Source organism: Thermobia domestica, chromosome 9 (assembly GCF_964235325.1).
Source record: "Thermobia domestica chromosome 9, izTheDome1.hap1.1, whole genome shotgun sequence".
NCBI lineage: Eukaryota > Metazoa > Arthropoda > Insecta > Zygentoma > Lepismatidae > Thermobia > Thermobia domestica.
In genome coordinates this window covers 131,395,208-131,412,347 of record NC_137462.1, presented here as the reverse complement: position 1 = coordinate 131,412,347, position 17,140 = coordinate 131,395,208, and the positions used below count along the sequence as shown (strand labels likewise).

The 17,140-nt window shown below is 33.7% G+C and overlaps 2 protein-coding genes across 2 annotated transcripts in view; both read right to left on the bottom strand.

The window, feature by feature from the left end:
- Positions 1 to 1,513: 1,513 nt before the first annotated feature.
- The window catches only part of LOC145661023 (uncharacterized), a 100,482-nt gene continuing 84,855 nt past the window's right edge, over positions 1,514 to 17,140 (bottom strand). Inside the window, exons 7-8 of the mRNA XM_081726459.1 lie at positions 8,309 to 8,865; positions 1,514 to 1,642 (exon numbers count right to left, since the gene is read on the bottom strand). Of these exons, the coding sequence (XP_081582585.1) occupies positions 8,317 to 8,865 (549 nt within the window). The 3' untranslated portion in view covers positions 1,514 to 1,642; positions 8,309 to 8,316. The remainder of the gene's footprint in view (positions 1,643 to 8,308; positions 8,866 to 17,140) is intronic.
- Positions 8,751 to 16,359, bottom strand: LOC145695030 (zinc finger protein 862-like). Its single transcript, XM_081771858.1, has 2 exons — positions 14,269 to 16,359; positions 8,751 to 8,865 (listed from the first exon to the last, which is right to left on the bottom strand). The coding sequence occupies exon 1, from the start codon at positions 16,276 to 16,278 to the stop codon at positions 14,326 to 14,328; it is 1,953 nt and encodes a 650-aa protein (XP_081627984.1). The 5' UTR covers positions 16,279 to 16,359; the 3' UTR covers positions 8,751 to 8,865; positions 14,269 to 14,325.

Below are 17,140 nucleotides of genomic sequence, written 5' to 3'. Positions count from 1 at the left end.
AATTGTCTGTTGATTGGTATTTGTCCAATCCTTGGACAAAATATTTTTCGTTAATCCCTTATAATATTGTAGAATTAAGGTATTTCAGCACTTCTAATATCATCAGTGCAAATGTCAGAAATAAGTTCTTTACACTGCACTGTAAATCATATGCGTTTTTCAAGAACAGACTAGTATATTCAAGTGATTAGCCTATAATGAAAACAATATTATTCAGTTTTTGTGTATGTCTCACAATTATGAGTTAACTTCTTCACCCATGTTTCTTAATTTCCATTTTCCAACTTTCTGAACTATATGGGAAGGAATTTATTACCTTATCAGTGTTCTACTGGAATTATAGTAGTTTGGTAAATGGATTGGAGCATGATTTTGGACATAATACTTAGAAAAAGCCATAAGCTTTCAGAAGAGTTTATTTAGGAAACTTAAAAGTTGTTAGTGACTAATTTTATTGCGATGGTGGTTATGATTGCTACTTATGAGATTAAGATCAATCTACTGGCAAATGATTCCTCAAATTTTATGTAGGTGTTTATGTTATTTTACATTCATAGGCGTGAAATGAAAACCAGTACTACTACTTTAGCACTAAGGTAAAGAAAGAATTGAAACAATTTTATTAAGTGAAAAGATCAGATTTCTGTTTCAAGAAGATCATCATAATAATAATCATAAGTATTCTGCCATTATTGACTAGTCACTTGCCGCAACTGAGAAGCTTCCATGCTCCACGGTCTTCAACTAACCTTCAAGGACGATTTCTCTGTTTTCATACCGTCCATCAATTATAGCCTCTTTCGCCCTCTCCCTCTCTATCCTGCTACTATACCCTCTAGTACTATTAAAAACAAAGAACATTAGAAGGTTATATGCCGGTAAATGGGGAAATCGAATGTAAAACTAACCGTTTTCGACGTTGACGATCTAGGATGTGAAGAATAAATATTAGTCCCTGATTTAAAGGACGATGGACTCATGATTCTTATTGATGTACTTAAAAATTTAAAAGAAATTAATATTAAAAAAAAGACGAGAATACGTCATAAAATAGTTGTTAGCATTAAATAACTACATAGTTCGATTTAAAGTTTAGAAAATATTTAATAAAAAAATAGAATAGTTATTCATTAACGAGTTGATTTAAGTTTTCCATGGACAAGTAAATTACAGAACTAGTATCATATTTTAAGAAATAGTTTCCGAGATCATAATTGATCAATGATATTTTAGTTAATATTTGTTCATTATTTCGTGATTAAACTTTAAGTTTTGATTTAACTTCCTTTTTTAAATATTGTAAAAGTAAGCTTTGTAAAGTGTTTATTTGTTGAAATGAATAGCATTCCAAATTAAACAGAAATGTCAGTTTCCAGAAACGAAGGTCAAGTTTTTTTCCTACAAAATGTTAATAAAAAAGCACTGATTGAAATGAATGTTCTGCAGAGATTTTTTAAGAGACTTAAAACATTCCTCGTTATTTTTACTAAAAAGAATAATTATGAAACAACAGTTTGTGTAATTATTTTTATTAAAAAAGCTTAATACAATGATTCAAAATAAATATATATAAAACAAACAAGGTGAACTCAAAGAATGTTGTTTTTTAATTCTTCGTATCTGTAAGTTATTAATGCTCGATCTGAAAGAGAAACAGATTCTATTAGTATAAAATTAATTATTTACTATCTATGACATTATACAAAAATAATATAATACAGTTACTTCATAAAATATAGTACTATAAATATAACTTTAGTTATCTGTTAGATTGTGAAAAATTAGTGAAATACCTTGGTAGAGTATCTATATTGAAAAACAAAATATGTATATTCAGTTCTCATAATTCTCTCAACTTTATTGAATAAATATGAACATTTCTACCTTTTTGATCACTGTTTTATATATCTATGCACTATTTTTTCATATAGAGCGCCCTCGTGGCTAAGGGATTAGCGTACGCGCCTTTGGCATGGGAGACCCGGGTTCGATTCCCGGCGGGAACTCATGTGGTTCGGATTCCACGTTAATCAGTAGGTCCACGTCTCATATAGCCTCGCTGCTGAAAGGGACACTAAACTAAAAATCAACAACTCAACTACTTTTTCATAAATTAATTAAAATATCTAACTATAATTGAAGCATACATTTAAGGTTTTGCTAGATATAAAAATATATGTATAAATTTATATTAAACAATAATAATAGATGTATTTTTCTCTTACTAAATTATAAGAACTAATTCCTCATGCATATGCCAAAGCTCTAGATTTACACAACACGTTCACTTAAATTTTCGTTATTATAAAAATAAGAATATACCAAGTAATTAGTATCTCTATGATCTATTTTTTATACCTATTAAATAAAGTCTAGGGAATTTATGTGTGGTAAAATATTTCCTTAACAAGAATTTTAGGAATGATCCAAAAATAATGCATCAAAACAATCTTGGTCAATAATTAGTTTTTAGATTAGGACACACAAAATTTTTGAACGGCCCCTAAATCGAGTTTTCGAATTTTCTACGGAATAAGCACATCATACTTAGTTAGGTTATAGTTTGGGTTTGGCTACACTGTATGTAGTTCTCCAGATGTAAGGCGTACAAGAAAATTTTTGATTGAAATATATTGGATCTTTTCACTCATAAAATAAAAAAAGAAATTGTGATTGAATTAACTTAATATATTATATTTTAGTAAATAAAAGTAAATTTATAATAATTATATAACATGTGTATTATAATTATTATTAATAATAATACAGTTTTTCTCAACTATACAGAAATCTTCCCTCCAGAACTCCATGAAAATCGTAAACACGATACATATCTTCCTCTGTTTAAAAGAGTTATATGTTTCTATACTTCGAAAGTAGTAAAAATATGAATCTGTTAATTCTTTGGTAAGATTGCTGGAAGCTTCTAAATTCTTAATACACCTCATTTTTTTTTTTTCGTGATGCCTACGTACAAAAACATCGTATGCGAACTTTTAATGATGAGAGCAAAAATTCTTTAGAGTTGGATTTTCAACATTTCACATACACCTACGGGAATTAATAGCAAACATAAATTAGAAATGTATTCATAAATTTGGTTTCTTCATTCTCTGTATTTTATATAATCAATAAGGAAGATTGAATCAAAATTAAGGGCAACTAATCTTTATATTTCTCGCATTAATTACAGAAGTTTTTGCGCTTTTTTTTTCTAAAACATAACTTTGTCTAAGTAACTTCATTATATATTCGTCTCAGTTTAGTACTGCTAACTTTACTTCTTTGGTTGTTGATTGCTTGTTGGTGCTCAAATATTTGTCAAAGAAAGTACTGAATGCTTAATATTAAATTTTATTTAACTTTAAGCTATTGGGAAAATTTGTTTTCATAGTATTGTAAATTGTTGCAAATTGATATTTTTTCAGTATGAAATAAGCAAATCATTATTTCATTTATATTTGTTTTTTATTTTGTTCCTTGTAAGTTTCAAACATTGCATGAATTCCAGTTGCAAGTTGTGGTTACAATGTAGGCGTCAAAAGCATGAAAATTATTTCCTGCATATATAGAGAAAAAGAATGCTTCTGTGTACCTACTTACATATATGCTAATATGTTCCTAAGTGCCTCATGCTAAAGCATTTAACATTTGTAACATTTGTTTTATACGGAATTTTCCAAAGCGTCGTCTACCCACAAACATACACACATTATTCAATACGTGACTTGTTTATTTTCTGCCGTAAATTGTGTGTGTGTTTTGTTCGGTTAATGGCTTGACTTAGTTCTTTTCTTTGGTCTCTCTCTCTCTTTCACACACACACACAAACACACACACACACTCTTAAAAATTTCCTCATACACGTGTACTAATGCTCACATGTTGTTGCAAAAGAAACTTTTACTCGGCCAGAATTAAGCAGAATTCCCTTGCTGTTTGTTTACCATTTATTGAAGTGCACATGCGAAAGTACAATTTTTCCTATGGGATTTGAGTTTTTAAATTTCTGTGTGCAAGAGAAATTGCATTAAAAAGACGTGTTTACAAACGAGAAACATGTGTAATACATATTTCTTTATTATTTCATACTCGAAGCTTAGTCACTGATTTTCCGAATAAAAGGTTTTCTTTCTTTCTTTCACTTTTTTTTTAAATCAAAAGATCCAATATATTTCAGGCAAAAATTTTCTTCTAGGTCTTATATCTCAAGAACTACATCTAGTATAGCCAAAACAAAACTAACAATTTACTCAGTATGATGTGCTTATTCTGCAAAATGTACGAAAGCTCGAATTAGGGGCTGTTCAAAAATTTTGTGGTCCATGATTCACAAAATTCAATATATTTCATTCAATCAAATATTTTCTTATACGCCCCATATTTTGAGAACTACATATAGTGTAGCCAAACCAAAACTATCACTTAACCCAGGATGATGTGCTTACTCCGTAAAAAAATGAAAACTTGATTTAGGGGCCATTCAAAAATTTTGAGGCCTATGATCCACAAAATTCAATGTATTTCATTCTATGAAACCTATTCTTTTATGCCCTATATTTTGAGAACTACACACAGTGTAGCCAAACCAAAACTAACAATTTACTCAATATGATGTGCTTATTTCGTTAAAAGAATGAAAACTCGATTTAGGGACCGTTCAAAAAATTTGTGGTCCCTGAACCAAAAACTTATTATTGGCCAAGATCGCAATCTTTTGATGATTTTTTATCATTCCTAAAATTCTTCGCCAAGATCGCAATCTTTCAATCCATTTTTTGGATCATTCCTAAAATTATTGTTGAATGAAAAGATAGCCAATAATAAAATAGTATCGAAATACTTAGTTTCCTAGATTATTCCTTTCGACACGATACTTGTAGTATTTATGTTGAACGGAGTTTAATATCCTTTTTCGGCCTTATAGGAGACTGAATCTACAGCGTAACATGGGATCAAAATCATATGAAACCCCACCGAAAATCGAACCCGTATATTTTTCTCATACTCCTATAATGTAAGATCTATAGTTTTACTAAGGATTTCTTTTCAAGATTAACCTGGTAAAAAAAATAACTCACTTTTAACGGGCAACGGGGGACAACAATGGTAATCCTCATTTAAAAATAACTGAATTTAGTACAGAACACCAATGGTAGCCCTCAGTGAGCTAAACTGTGGAAATAGTTCAAGTTAGAAACAACACTATATGCTGTTGCTTCAAACTGGAAAATTTTCCATAATTTCGCTCACATGAATGTTATCTTGCTAACTTTGTAACAGCGTTGCCTTAAATAAAAGTAAAATTTGACCAAAGCAAATATCTTTTAATAACTAATAGAGTTACAGGTTCGGTAATGCATCCTTGCCCTCATCAGACACATTATGAAATAAAACTCAAATGCTGCAGCTTACATGAAAATAGGCCATTTCTAAGAACAAATAAGATACTTTCTTTCATTTCTAACAGTATCTAATTGCATACAGATCCAAACTTTTAACGATTCAAACTTCCTTTAAAAAACAAACATAAAAGCTTTTGATAGTCACACCTGCGTTAGTAAATAGACATCTCAACTTTTAGTAATATTTTCGAAACTTCCACTAAACTTTATATTAAGAACATACCTGTGTTATTTCTTTTCTACTCTATCCAAAGATTATGGACATTCAGTCTACTATTCCAATCCGTCAGTTTCCTTTACTCCCTTTACTCTTCATACACATTCGGCCTCTTTTTACTTTCTTATCATGTTTGTTCTTTCAATTTCCAGTCCTACCACACCTTCTTATTTTATTTTGTGTCCTGCTTCTCTCATTTCCTTACTGCGTTATTATCCCTCTTCAATCTAACGTTGTCCTTGTGTTGTTTAATCCTTTCTTCTAACCTCTTTCCTGTTTCTTCTATGTAATTCACTTCGCATTATTTACACCTGATTCTATACACTACCCCTTCCTCACTTTGATCACTCTCCGATTCTCTTGTCTTCCTCTTCACTACATCTAATACTCTTCTATTACCTTTTACTTCTCCTTCCTTCAACAGCTTCTTCAGGGCTTTTTTCTCCTTCGCTTTCTATTCAAAAACATTTATTTTTCTTCTTCTTCTTCTTCTTCTTCTTTGTCTCTCTCTCTCCCTTTCTTTTTATTTTCCCTTTCTTGTTTTCCTTCTTCAATTTTACTGTATCCATCCATTCTGTTATAACAAATTATGGAACTTCTCTATGTCTCCCTTTCTCTTCACATCTTCAGTGTTTATCACTTCTATCCATCTTTCCATATTTTTAATAAAGGTTTTTTTAGTCCCTATATCACTGATTCTGTGACAATATATAATTGATGAGCATCCTCTATGGTACTTTAAGTATCCCTTCTTCCTTTCTTGTTGTTGTATAAAAAAAAATCATTTTGTCCTCTTCTCGTAATTCCACATTTAGACTTATTCCTTTTTCTTAAATTTTCGATCCTTCTTAAAACTGTTCCAATTGCCTCTTTGTTCCTTCCTGAATTCTCACGAAATCGCCCATATTTCTAGAAACCATAACTAATCTTCCCCTTTCGACTTCTTTTTTTACCTTCTGTTCCCATTTGTACATTACAATTTCTGATGATACTGGGCTTAACTCGATTCTATATTTAGTTCTTCCATTATTTTCATAATTCTCCTCTATTATACATACACTGTTCTTCCACATCACTTTAATACTTTTATTAATTTTCTTTCTTCCACTCTTTATTATCTCATCTTTCATTTCTTCTCCCACCACCATCCTTTATTAAGCTGGGAAATGTAGCTTTGAAATCTACACTAAACATCAACGTTTTCTCATTTCTTGCTCTTATTTTATCACATTCTTCTTATCCTTCTATTACTTGTTCTGCTGTCTTCTTAATTTCTTTCCCCAAAGGTTCAAAATATTATTTCTACAATCCATAATCAGTCTCAGCTTCACTTCCTTTTTTGTGTATTTTGTGAATCCTTTCATAACTGGGGGGCCGTGGTGGCTCAGTGGTAGAGCGTTCACCTCTGGTACATGGGGTCCCGGGTTCGATCCCAGCCCTCGCCAAGTGAACCTTGTGGTGGACAAACACCGTGTGCGTGGTTTTCTCGCAGTTCTCCCGTTTCCTCTCACTTTCTTCATTCCATTATTTCATCCATTACTCATCATCACCGTCTCCTTTAACCTAACCGGCATAAGCGTGGGACGTAAAACTCAAAGATTTCATTTCATTTCATTTTTTCCTTTCATAACTGGAATTCTGCCATTTTTGTTTAATTATTTCTTTAAGTCATTGTCTTCTCATTTTCTATTATCTTTTCATTTATTTCTTGTTTTATCTTTCTGTCCTCTTCACCTTTTTATATCTTGTCAAGAAACTCTTTTAATTTTCTTCATACCATTTGTTATCCATCACTACTACTGCTCCTCTTCTGACAGCTTCTTGGATTACTATGTTTTCCTTTCCCTTAAGATTTTCAACTCTTCTTTCTCTTCTTTTGTAAGATTTCCTAATTTGTTCTTCGTATTTTTCTTTACTATTGCTACGGTTTTTCTTCTTATCTCATCTCATTCTCCGTCTTCTTTTGTGTCCATAATTCATTACTTTACTGAATTAACTTGTTCTCTCGTATCTGTTTCTTCTACCTTTATTTAAACATATCATGAACTCAGGTACTTTTCTTTGTCTTCCTTTATTACTATGTTTACTATCGTTCTTAGAAATGATCTTCACTTGCTTACTAAGATATATTAGCTGTAGCATTTATATTTTATTTCGAAATTGCCTGATGAAGACAATGATACATTACCCAAGTTGTAACATCATTATTTATTAAAAATTATTTACTTTGGTAATATTTGGTATTTCTGTACTTAATTCATTCGTGTTTAAGATAAGGGTTACAATTGTTTTCCCGCACGCTCTTCCATTTATAACCAACTCGTATGTCAATCTTTCTGGATAGATACTGTTGAAAAAAATCTATTGTAATACATTTTGCTATTGAAAAGTTTGCTATTCTACTATTTTACTATTAAAACATTACTATTGGACTCTATTTTGCTATTGAAAAAATACTACGGGATTCTGAGACGTGTCGAAAGGTTATTTGACAGCACTTATGACCTATTATGTGCAGTTTGTTAACTTACAAAAACTTATTTTGATCAATTTACTCCTGTATAAAGAAAATTAACAGAATAATAGTTCATGTACTGCTTGCTTTAGACATTGTTAAATACAACTGTAATAATGTATGAGAACTATATTTAATTTTCGAAGCATTTGTCTGATCGACACTACTTACTATAAAAATTATCCCTGATATTTCACTTCACCGTCATTTGCTGGTACTGCGACAGGTTTCGGAACAGGCACTGGCTGAGGCACTGCTACAGCGTAAGGCTTTGGTACAGGTACTGCATATGGTTGAGGAACAGGAACTCCTACAGGTTTGGGCACTTCAACAGCTACGGGTCTTGGCACAGGAACAGCCACTGGTCTTGCTACAGGGTATGGAACTAGCCTTGGAACAACAACAGGATATGGTTGTGCTACTGGCACAGCATAAGGCCTTGGAACGGCTACAGGTACTGGATGCGGAACAGGTACGGGCACTTGCCTATCTACAGGTACGGCAACTGGTTGAGGAACTGGAACTGCTACTGGTTTGGTAACAGTGATGGCTTGAACAGGAACTTGAACTGCTGCCGGCGCTGGTGCTGGTGCAACATAACCGTTAATAAATCCAACTTCTCCACCGTATCCGTAACTAAAAGGTAAGAGTTCTCTCTTATCCACTTCCTTTTCTAGACTTCTTTGTTCTCCATATGCAGCAGACACAAGGATCAAAATGGTGAGTACCTGAAACAAGAGGTATAAATCTAAGTTTCAAGACCCAAACGGATACTTTATTTTAAAATAAATGCTTCAAATGTGATTTTCTGTCGTATTTTGTTCATCTTACTGTATTTACTAGTAATGAAGATCAACAATATATTGGTTGGAAGACGTGAGCTTACACAGACATGGGTAATACATATCGTTTCAGAGGTCCTTTTGTTAAAGAAATTATTCAAAATATGTAAAACCCCTTTCTGGCAGTAACGCTTGTCATATCTCTTCAGAAGGTGCAACTTCTCATGATGATTGGCATCGTTCCTTTTCATGCACAAGTGACGTCACATCAGTTGGAGAAGTAGTGAGATAGATGATTGTTATCCAATTCTATGGTATGTCGTCTAAAGTCGAAATGCACACAATAGATATTCATCAACAGATATGCAATGTATATTAAAGCATATATTTTGTTATCACTATTCTAGTTATGCAAAAATGGTAAGTACATTCTTCACCATGCATCAACATGGGTTAACAGAAATAAAATTGAGCATCCAAACGGAACAAATAATATGGAATATTAAGATTTTTTTAAATTAAAGAAAATAGTCAAATTGAATAGAATTAAATACAAATAAAGAAACAAAAGATGAACATTCCAGCGGAAAAGTACATCATACACACCGTATTACATTTATGAGATGACAAAATTTTTATTTTCTTAATTACACCTGACTAAGCATCACTAAGCAGATTTAACTAATTTCCCTCAGTAACGTTTCTTTACCTTTACGTGAGACTAAAATAGTATATTCTTAAAAGCAATAGAATCTTTGAAACTATTTTTATTATGTCTTATCTAACCCTCCTCTCACAAAGGTCCTCAAACGATTTGAAATGGGAAGAGCATATTTCTAGTCCGAATATTGTTGTTAATGATTACCTTGAGCAGTATCCACTTATTCTTTCATTCTAACGTCTCCAATTGTCCTCATAACGCTCAGAGACAGAGCAAGAAGATTTTGGCGAGTAGCGCAGATGTTAGGGTGATATAGCAGGGCGCTATTTATTTATTTTTATTTATTTATTTATTTAACAATCACCAGATACAGCTCAGAGGCCATTTTACACTGGATAACAACAACAACAACAATGGAAAGGATTTGGGAAGGTATCGTCCAGGGCCAGTTTACTAGGTACCATCCCGGCATTTGCCTGGTAGGACTGAGGGAAACCCTGGAAAACCTCAGTCAGGATGGTCGGCAGCGGGATTCGAACCCACGACCTCCCGAATGCGAAGCCAACGCTCTACCACTTGAGCTACTTCGCTCGGTGAGTATTTACAGACATTAGCACTTACAATACTTTCGGTAAGCTTACAGTGTGTTCAATGGTTAATTTATGTCAGCGTATACATTATTTTTTTCAACTACAACAGTTTATATCTTTCCCCATACGTTATAAATATAATATATTTTTCTTTGTGTATTCCACGTAATACGCTTGTAAAATTTCACTTCTTAGCCATTAACTTGTTTTTGTAGAAGCTGATTCTCCCTCTTCAGTACAGAGACATAGACCTACATTTTTAAGAGATTGGATCCGGACCGTCGTAATGCGTTCAATGTCCTCCTACTGGTATTGATCCCGGAACCCCTTCCACCAAAGGCGCATGTGCCTGCCACTAGAAAAACGGGGATGATTTTCTTTGATTATTTGCCTCTTCTCTGAAGTACATAGGTTTAATTGTGTTTTATCCGTTTAATATTCATTTTGGTTCTTATATATTTCCAACATACACATTATTATTATTATTATTATTATTATTATTATTATTATTATTATTATTATTATTATTATTATTATTATTATTATTATTATTATTATTATTATTATTAGTGCTTTGAACCATCTTGCAATTCCATATCCCAAATAAAGACGATGCAACAAACTCGGTCACAGTTACCTTAGTAGAGAAGACATTACGGAGCTACAAATATGCCTACAAATAACATGTACTAATTGTCAATTAATATATTTTAGATAAAAATCTGGTATGTTAACATGAAGTGTATCCCGTTTGACAAAACGCTTACAATGTATGTAGACATTTAAAAATATTATCCGAATGCCTGCTCACTGCTTATTCATAAATAAAGCTACACCCCTTCCTTCATAAGTACTAAAAAATTCGAAAAAAATAATATTTTTTTCTACTTACAAGTAGTATATACAGGGTTTTCAAAAGTCTGGACGGATTTAATTTGCTTATAATTTTCATAAAAATGCTCATAATGAAATCAAATAAAGTGCAAACGGTAGCGGAAGGATTAAATTTTTAGTTGGCAACACTGTTAGATAAGCGACAACTCTGAACACGTTGAGAGAGGGAGAGGGAGGACAAGGGTCAGTTTCTTACCAAATTCCATCCATTGTTGTTTTCATTATGGTTTCAATGTTGACTGTTAAAAGTAAGTTGTAAGCTATATTGGTGTGTGTGTCTTTTAAAGAAATAAATAAATGAATAACTCCTCTGAGAAGACTATTTTTTTTACCGTATCAAAGATGGCGTCGGTGAAAGAGAAAGCGCAATGTGTTCTGTGGTACGCAGAGCTAAAATCACCAATTCCGAATGTGTGGACGTAAATGGCGCCCAGTTGGAGGTGTGGCGGTGAATGAACTGAGCTGGTGCAGATTACAGGTAAAAATTTAATCCTTCCGCTACCGTTTGCACTTTATTTGATTTCAATATGAGCATTTTTATGTAAATTATAAGCGAATTAAACCCGTCCAGACTTTATGAAAACCCTGTATTAAATTGAGATTTGACAACGTTTTATGAGCACATACGGCACTAAATGTTAATCTTCTTTCGTACTTACTCTGTTTTTCTTCTTTCTAAGTAAAGTAATTTTGCACGAAAATATTCCTTAATGTATTTATTGCATGCACATTTATCTGATATGACCTTAGACAACGATACAGAGTTCTTTCCTTTATAACAAATAAAAGTGAAATCAAGTTCATGGTAAATAACATCGTTTCATTCATTTGATTGCATTACTCAATGTCGTGAATTGATATAATAAAACCAGTCAATCCACTCCTGTGTTACACAGGAAATGGGTTCTTGATATTATGGACAAGTAATATACACGATACAAGGCAATCTGAAGGTTATTTATTAGGATAAAGTTGAGTTTATAGCTCCATTTTAAAAAAAATATCCGACCAAGATTATTTTATTTTGAAGTTCACTCCTTTGAATATATACAGTACATTGTCATTGCAATACACAATTATTTTTATAGGTTATTTTGATGAAACTCTTTGCTCTATAAATAATAATGTATGCCACTAGTTTCCACTTTGTAGAGCAACCGACATTTAGATTTTTCTAGTACATTTTTTTAAAATAATTTTATTGTCGCTGCAATAAACAATGTATTTGTATCTGTTGGAACTCGTATCTCTATAAATAAAACAGATCACATCTTCCCTTCTTTGTGACGATGAAAAATGTCAATTGGTTAGATGTGAGTTGTGAGCAATCTAATGCGGACTACTCTCGTGGCTGGCTATAACGTCTTTCCGTAAGCGTCTTCGGAGTGCCAGATCACTGTTCGGCTCCTAGCGGGAGCTCATGTAGTTCGGATACTACGTAAATCTGTGGATCGAAGTCTCATGTAGCCTCGCTGCTAAAAAATGATAATAAAGTTCAATACAATACAACTAAACTGATACAAGTACCATGAAAATGGATGCATTAATGCAGGTTTCATGAATCTGTATGTTACGCAGACTCCTGCGATGTGTAACGAAATTTTAGAATTTGCATTACAAGGTATATTTTCCTAATATTTTATAAGGGAGAATCAAATGAAAACAGCAATTATTTTTCCAATATTTTACTGCAGGAAGAATGTTTGCTTGTACATTATTTTTCTACATAGTCCACTTACATCATCGTATAGGAAGTAACTCGATACCGCGTAACAAAAATCTTTTTGTTGACGCTGTAGCCACTTGTGCACCACCGATTAGACGTCTTCTTCCCAATACCCTCCAAGATGATCCTTTAACGAACCAAAGATGTAGAAATCTAATGGTGTCAAATCTGGTGAGTAGGTGGATGTGGGAGGCACTTGAAGCCTAGGTCGTCGATGACTTTTATGGTTGCATGAGCTGAATGAGGATGGGCATTGTCATGTTCACATGTACACAACAATCCCCTTCGCTTTATATGTATTGCTGATTCCAAATGGTTTTTGAGAAGATCGATGTAGGTTTGATTGTCGTACGTGGGGGCATGCAGTGTTCCACAATAGAACAAATCTTATCCCAGAATAATGTCAACATGACTTCCACTGCAGAGGACTAATTGCGAAACATCTTTGGTTTCGGAGAAGAGGAATGTCGCCATTTTTTGCTTGCACGTTTCGTCTCCGGTTGAAAATGATGCACCCAGCTTCTATCCTTTGTGACAATGAGAGCTAAAAAACCCTCACAGTTATCTTCATAACGCCTCAACAGCTCTTGACATGTCAACCCGTCTTATTTTTCAGTTCCCGTTGTGGAAATCACCTAGCGGATACTTTTCTGTAGCGTAGTTCGTCATGCAATATGCCTTTTACCGAACTGGAACTCATATTCATCAAGGAAGCCATTTTAATCGTGATGACACAGCGATTTTCCTGAATATCTGCGGCTATGGACTTCTTTGTCGCAACTCTATGAGCCTGACCTGGACGAGGAGCATCAGTCAATTAAGTCATATCTTCTGTGAATTTCTTCAATTGAATAATTCACATCTTCTTCCTTGGTTCAAATTCCTAGTGCTACCGCCATATCAAATTAGCTGTTACCAGTGTTGCCAGACCGATCAGTTGGAAAAGCAGGAGACTCCAAGATAGAAAACAGGAGAAAGCAGGAGACTCGAAAATAAAAAAGAGGAGAAAAGCAGTAGACATATACAATGGAGGCGTTTCAGCGTAAATCGACAGGCAAAAAAAAAAAAAAAAAATTGCCATTATTAAGGGGGCAAAGTCGAAACAAGCCGTCCAGAATTCATTATTACATTAATTTCAGAATAAAGCAATACACATAAACATAAATTTGAATTTTAATTACTTCAAAATTAGTTTCAAAAAGAAAATATTTTCCGATGATTAGGTAATCTTTTGGAGGTAGAAAGACCCCATGCCCATGGGCACTCGAAGAAAATTTTCTAGTGAAGGGATCTCCGTGGTTGCTATGTTACGTCTGGTATTTAATATTCGTGGTTTGCTATACGTATGTTTTCGCGATCCAGGGGACCCGAGATATCCCTGCCCCCTTCGGGCGCCTACACCTCCTAATTGCAGCCACTGGACGAGCATATTTAATTAAATTTAAAATACAGTTTAAATAAAATTTTAAGAAACTTACCATCTACGCTGGTCCCTCCTCCACCAACAAAGGAATTTATATTGTCACATCGTCTGTTTAATCTTCCTCACTGTCATACATTTCACTACTAATCTTCTTTAACAAAGAGTTTGTTACGGTAAAAGAATGGCAGTCCGATTTTGCCAACAATCTTTTCGTGTGCAGTAGTCCACATATTGTTTTCGTGCTTAAGCGATTTCTTAATTTTGTTTTTATTATATTCGTAGCTGAAAATACTCTTTCCACTGTGGCACTAGAATGGGGAAGACTTAAGAGGCACCAAATAAACTTTGATAATAGAGGAAATACCGGCGTTGAATCAGCGTACTTTTTTTTTCTGACTTCATTCCAGAAGTCTGTTATTGTACTTCTGCTACCACAAGCAATGTCTGTGTTACGCAGTAATCGCCACTCTAGGTCAATTTTTTGAAGCTCATCATCTTTCAGTAAGTGAGGGAAAAGGGAAGCAAGTGGAGCAATGGATCGAACCTCTTGAATTTTATTGGGATCCAACACTTCCAATGACTTAATGACTGGGTCATCGATTGGGAAACGAGCTAGTATTTGATGAACTGACTCGATATAGAAATCAAGACACCGTAGTTTAAATGCCTTTGTGTGTTCAGCCGGTAATTTTAATTTTTCTAAAGATAGTTGTACTTTTGCCCCAAAATACATTTCTTCTACAGGAAGAAAAATCCGTGGATCCCGATACTCAATTTTTGAAATTTCTACCGAGTTGAGGATAGAACCTTTAACATAGCAGTCGAGGATAGTTCGCAATGCGGAAACTATAGAAGACCTAAGATTATGAAGCTGAGGCTCCTCACTTTGCATCTGTTTGTTTAAAATATTGAAAATGGGTAAAGTAAATTGAAGAAACTCAAGATATAATTTATTGTAAGGGGATTTCAATTTTTGAAGAATAGTATCGGACATGAGCAATTTATCCTCCGTAACAGCGTGAGTAAAGAAAAGAATGAGAGCATCATATTGTTCTAACACTCGACAAACAACTAACTCAAGAGACAACCATCTAGTTTGGCTTGGATGTAACAATTTGTGAGGTTTTACATTGACAAAACTCTGAAATTCTTTAAAAGCTTCTATACGCTTTGCGCTCGTGTGAAAATAATTGAAGATGTCACGAACCAAATCTTCTGGTTCCCGTGGAAGCTTGGAACAAGCATAAGATGAACATAAGTTAAAAGAATGACAAACACATTTCATAACAAACAGATCTGGTATATCTTTCTTTAAAAGAACTGAAAGAGAATGATGTCTCCCCATCATGACACTAGCCCCGTCAGCAGCGAAACCTATAAGGTTTTCCTTGTACTTAATATTTTTCGATTCGAAAGCTTCAACGAAGCTGTCATATAAATTAGTGGCACTTGCCTCACTTATTGGAATAAGGTCAAAAAATGCATCTGTTATATTACCGTCTTCGGATTCGACTCGCACAACAATGCACAAATGTTTTATACAACTGGTGTCTGTTGATTCGTCTACAATTGCCGAAAATTTCTTTTTCCTTAGTAAATCACATAACGTGACTTTGCTTTCCTCCCCTAAAACGTGTTTTGCAATCGCTGTAGCTTTTGTTCGACCACACGTAATCTTCTTGGCAATTTGTGAATCTGGGCAAAGTGATTTAATTAAAGGAGACAAATGTTCCATAACATTAAAAGAAATGTTATGTTCGGCTAAGAAAGCCACAAGACGCACTTCTGCTTCTTTCGCGTTATCATTTAATGTGACAGACTCACGTGTGAAAGGTATTAAAGTTTTCTGTCCCACTAATCTCTTCGCGTTGTCAATGTGCCTTTTAGTTTCTGCATGTCTTTCTAGTGTAGTTTTCCCTCCAGATGCAATATTAATGTCACTGACACATGCATTGCAAAAGCCATAACCCACTCCCTTTTTACTGGATTTTAACCAACCCTTAAATGTTTCCTCGCTTTCCCACTCTGATTTATAGTTTTGAGTGTACTTTACCTTTTTACTCATTTTGTAATGCACACAATAACACTTAATACATATGAAAGAACACTAGAGCACTAACACACACAAAAACAACGCAACCACAACTTTCTATAAAACAAACTCAGTGGAGCTATATCTATAGAGTGAATGAATTTTCCGCTGAACCACGCTGAGCAAGATAAGATAAGATAAGATAAGATAAGATATGCTTTATTCCATTAAACAACGTTTGTTGCAATAGACATTGTCAAATATATTTTTTTCAAATTTAGAGATACTATATACAGAATTGCTTATGAGGAAGGATTTACAAAAGTTTTTGAAGTTGTCGTGAGAATTGTATTCTTGTATTCATATTATATACAGCAGAACTCTGTAACTACATGCTCTACAGACTTTTGTGAATGCATACAGAGAAATTACCTCTTTTTATGCGAAAAAAATAAAATTAAATATTAATAATAATAAATTTCTTTTAACTTCTCGAGGTAAAGAAAAAGCAGGAGATTATTCATTTTTCAATTTTTTTCGCAGTAGATCAGTAGAACGTAGAAAAAGCAGGAGATCTCCTGCAAAATCAGTAGATCTGGCAACAGTGGCTGTTACTGAGCTCCAAGCCCATCTACTAGCATTGTTTCGTAGTGCCAGCTCGGAAAGACGTCAAGGACTGTCTCCCAATTTTCAAATGCTTAAAAATCGGATTTTTAATGGCTCTTCTGCGGTTTTCATTCGATGATTCTCCCTCATATATATGATGTTTTATGAGTTGTATCCAAGGGCGCCGATCCTGTTGGGCCAAGAGGTCCCGGCCCCCCAAAGCTCATGTGGGCTTCTTACATTGTATTTATGAATATACAATATTGGGTATAATTTGTATGCAATTTGT

Bases quoted from the DNA above. Each gene is read 5' to 3' on its own strand.
- LOC145695030 (XM_081771858.1), bottom strand. From the start codon at position 16,278: ATGAGTAAAAAGGTAAAGTACACTCAAAACTATAAATCAGAGTGGGAA.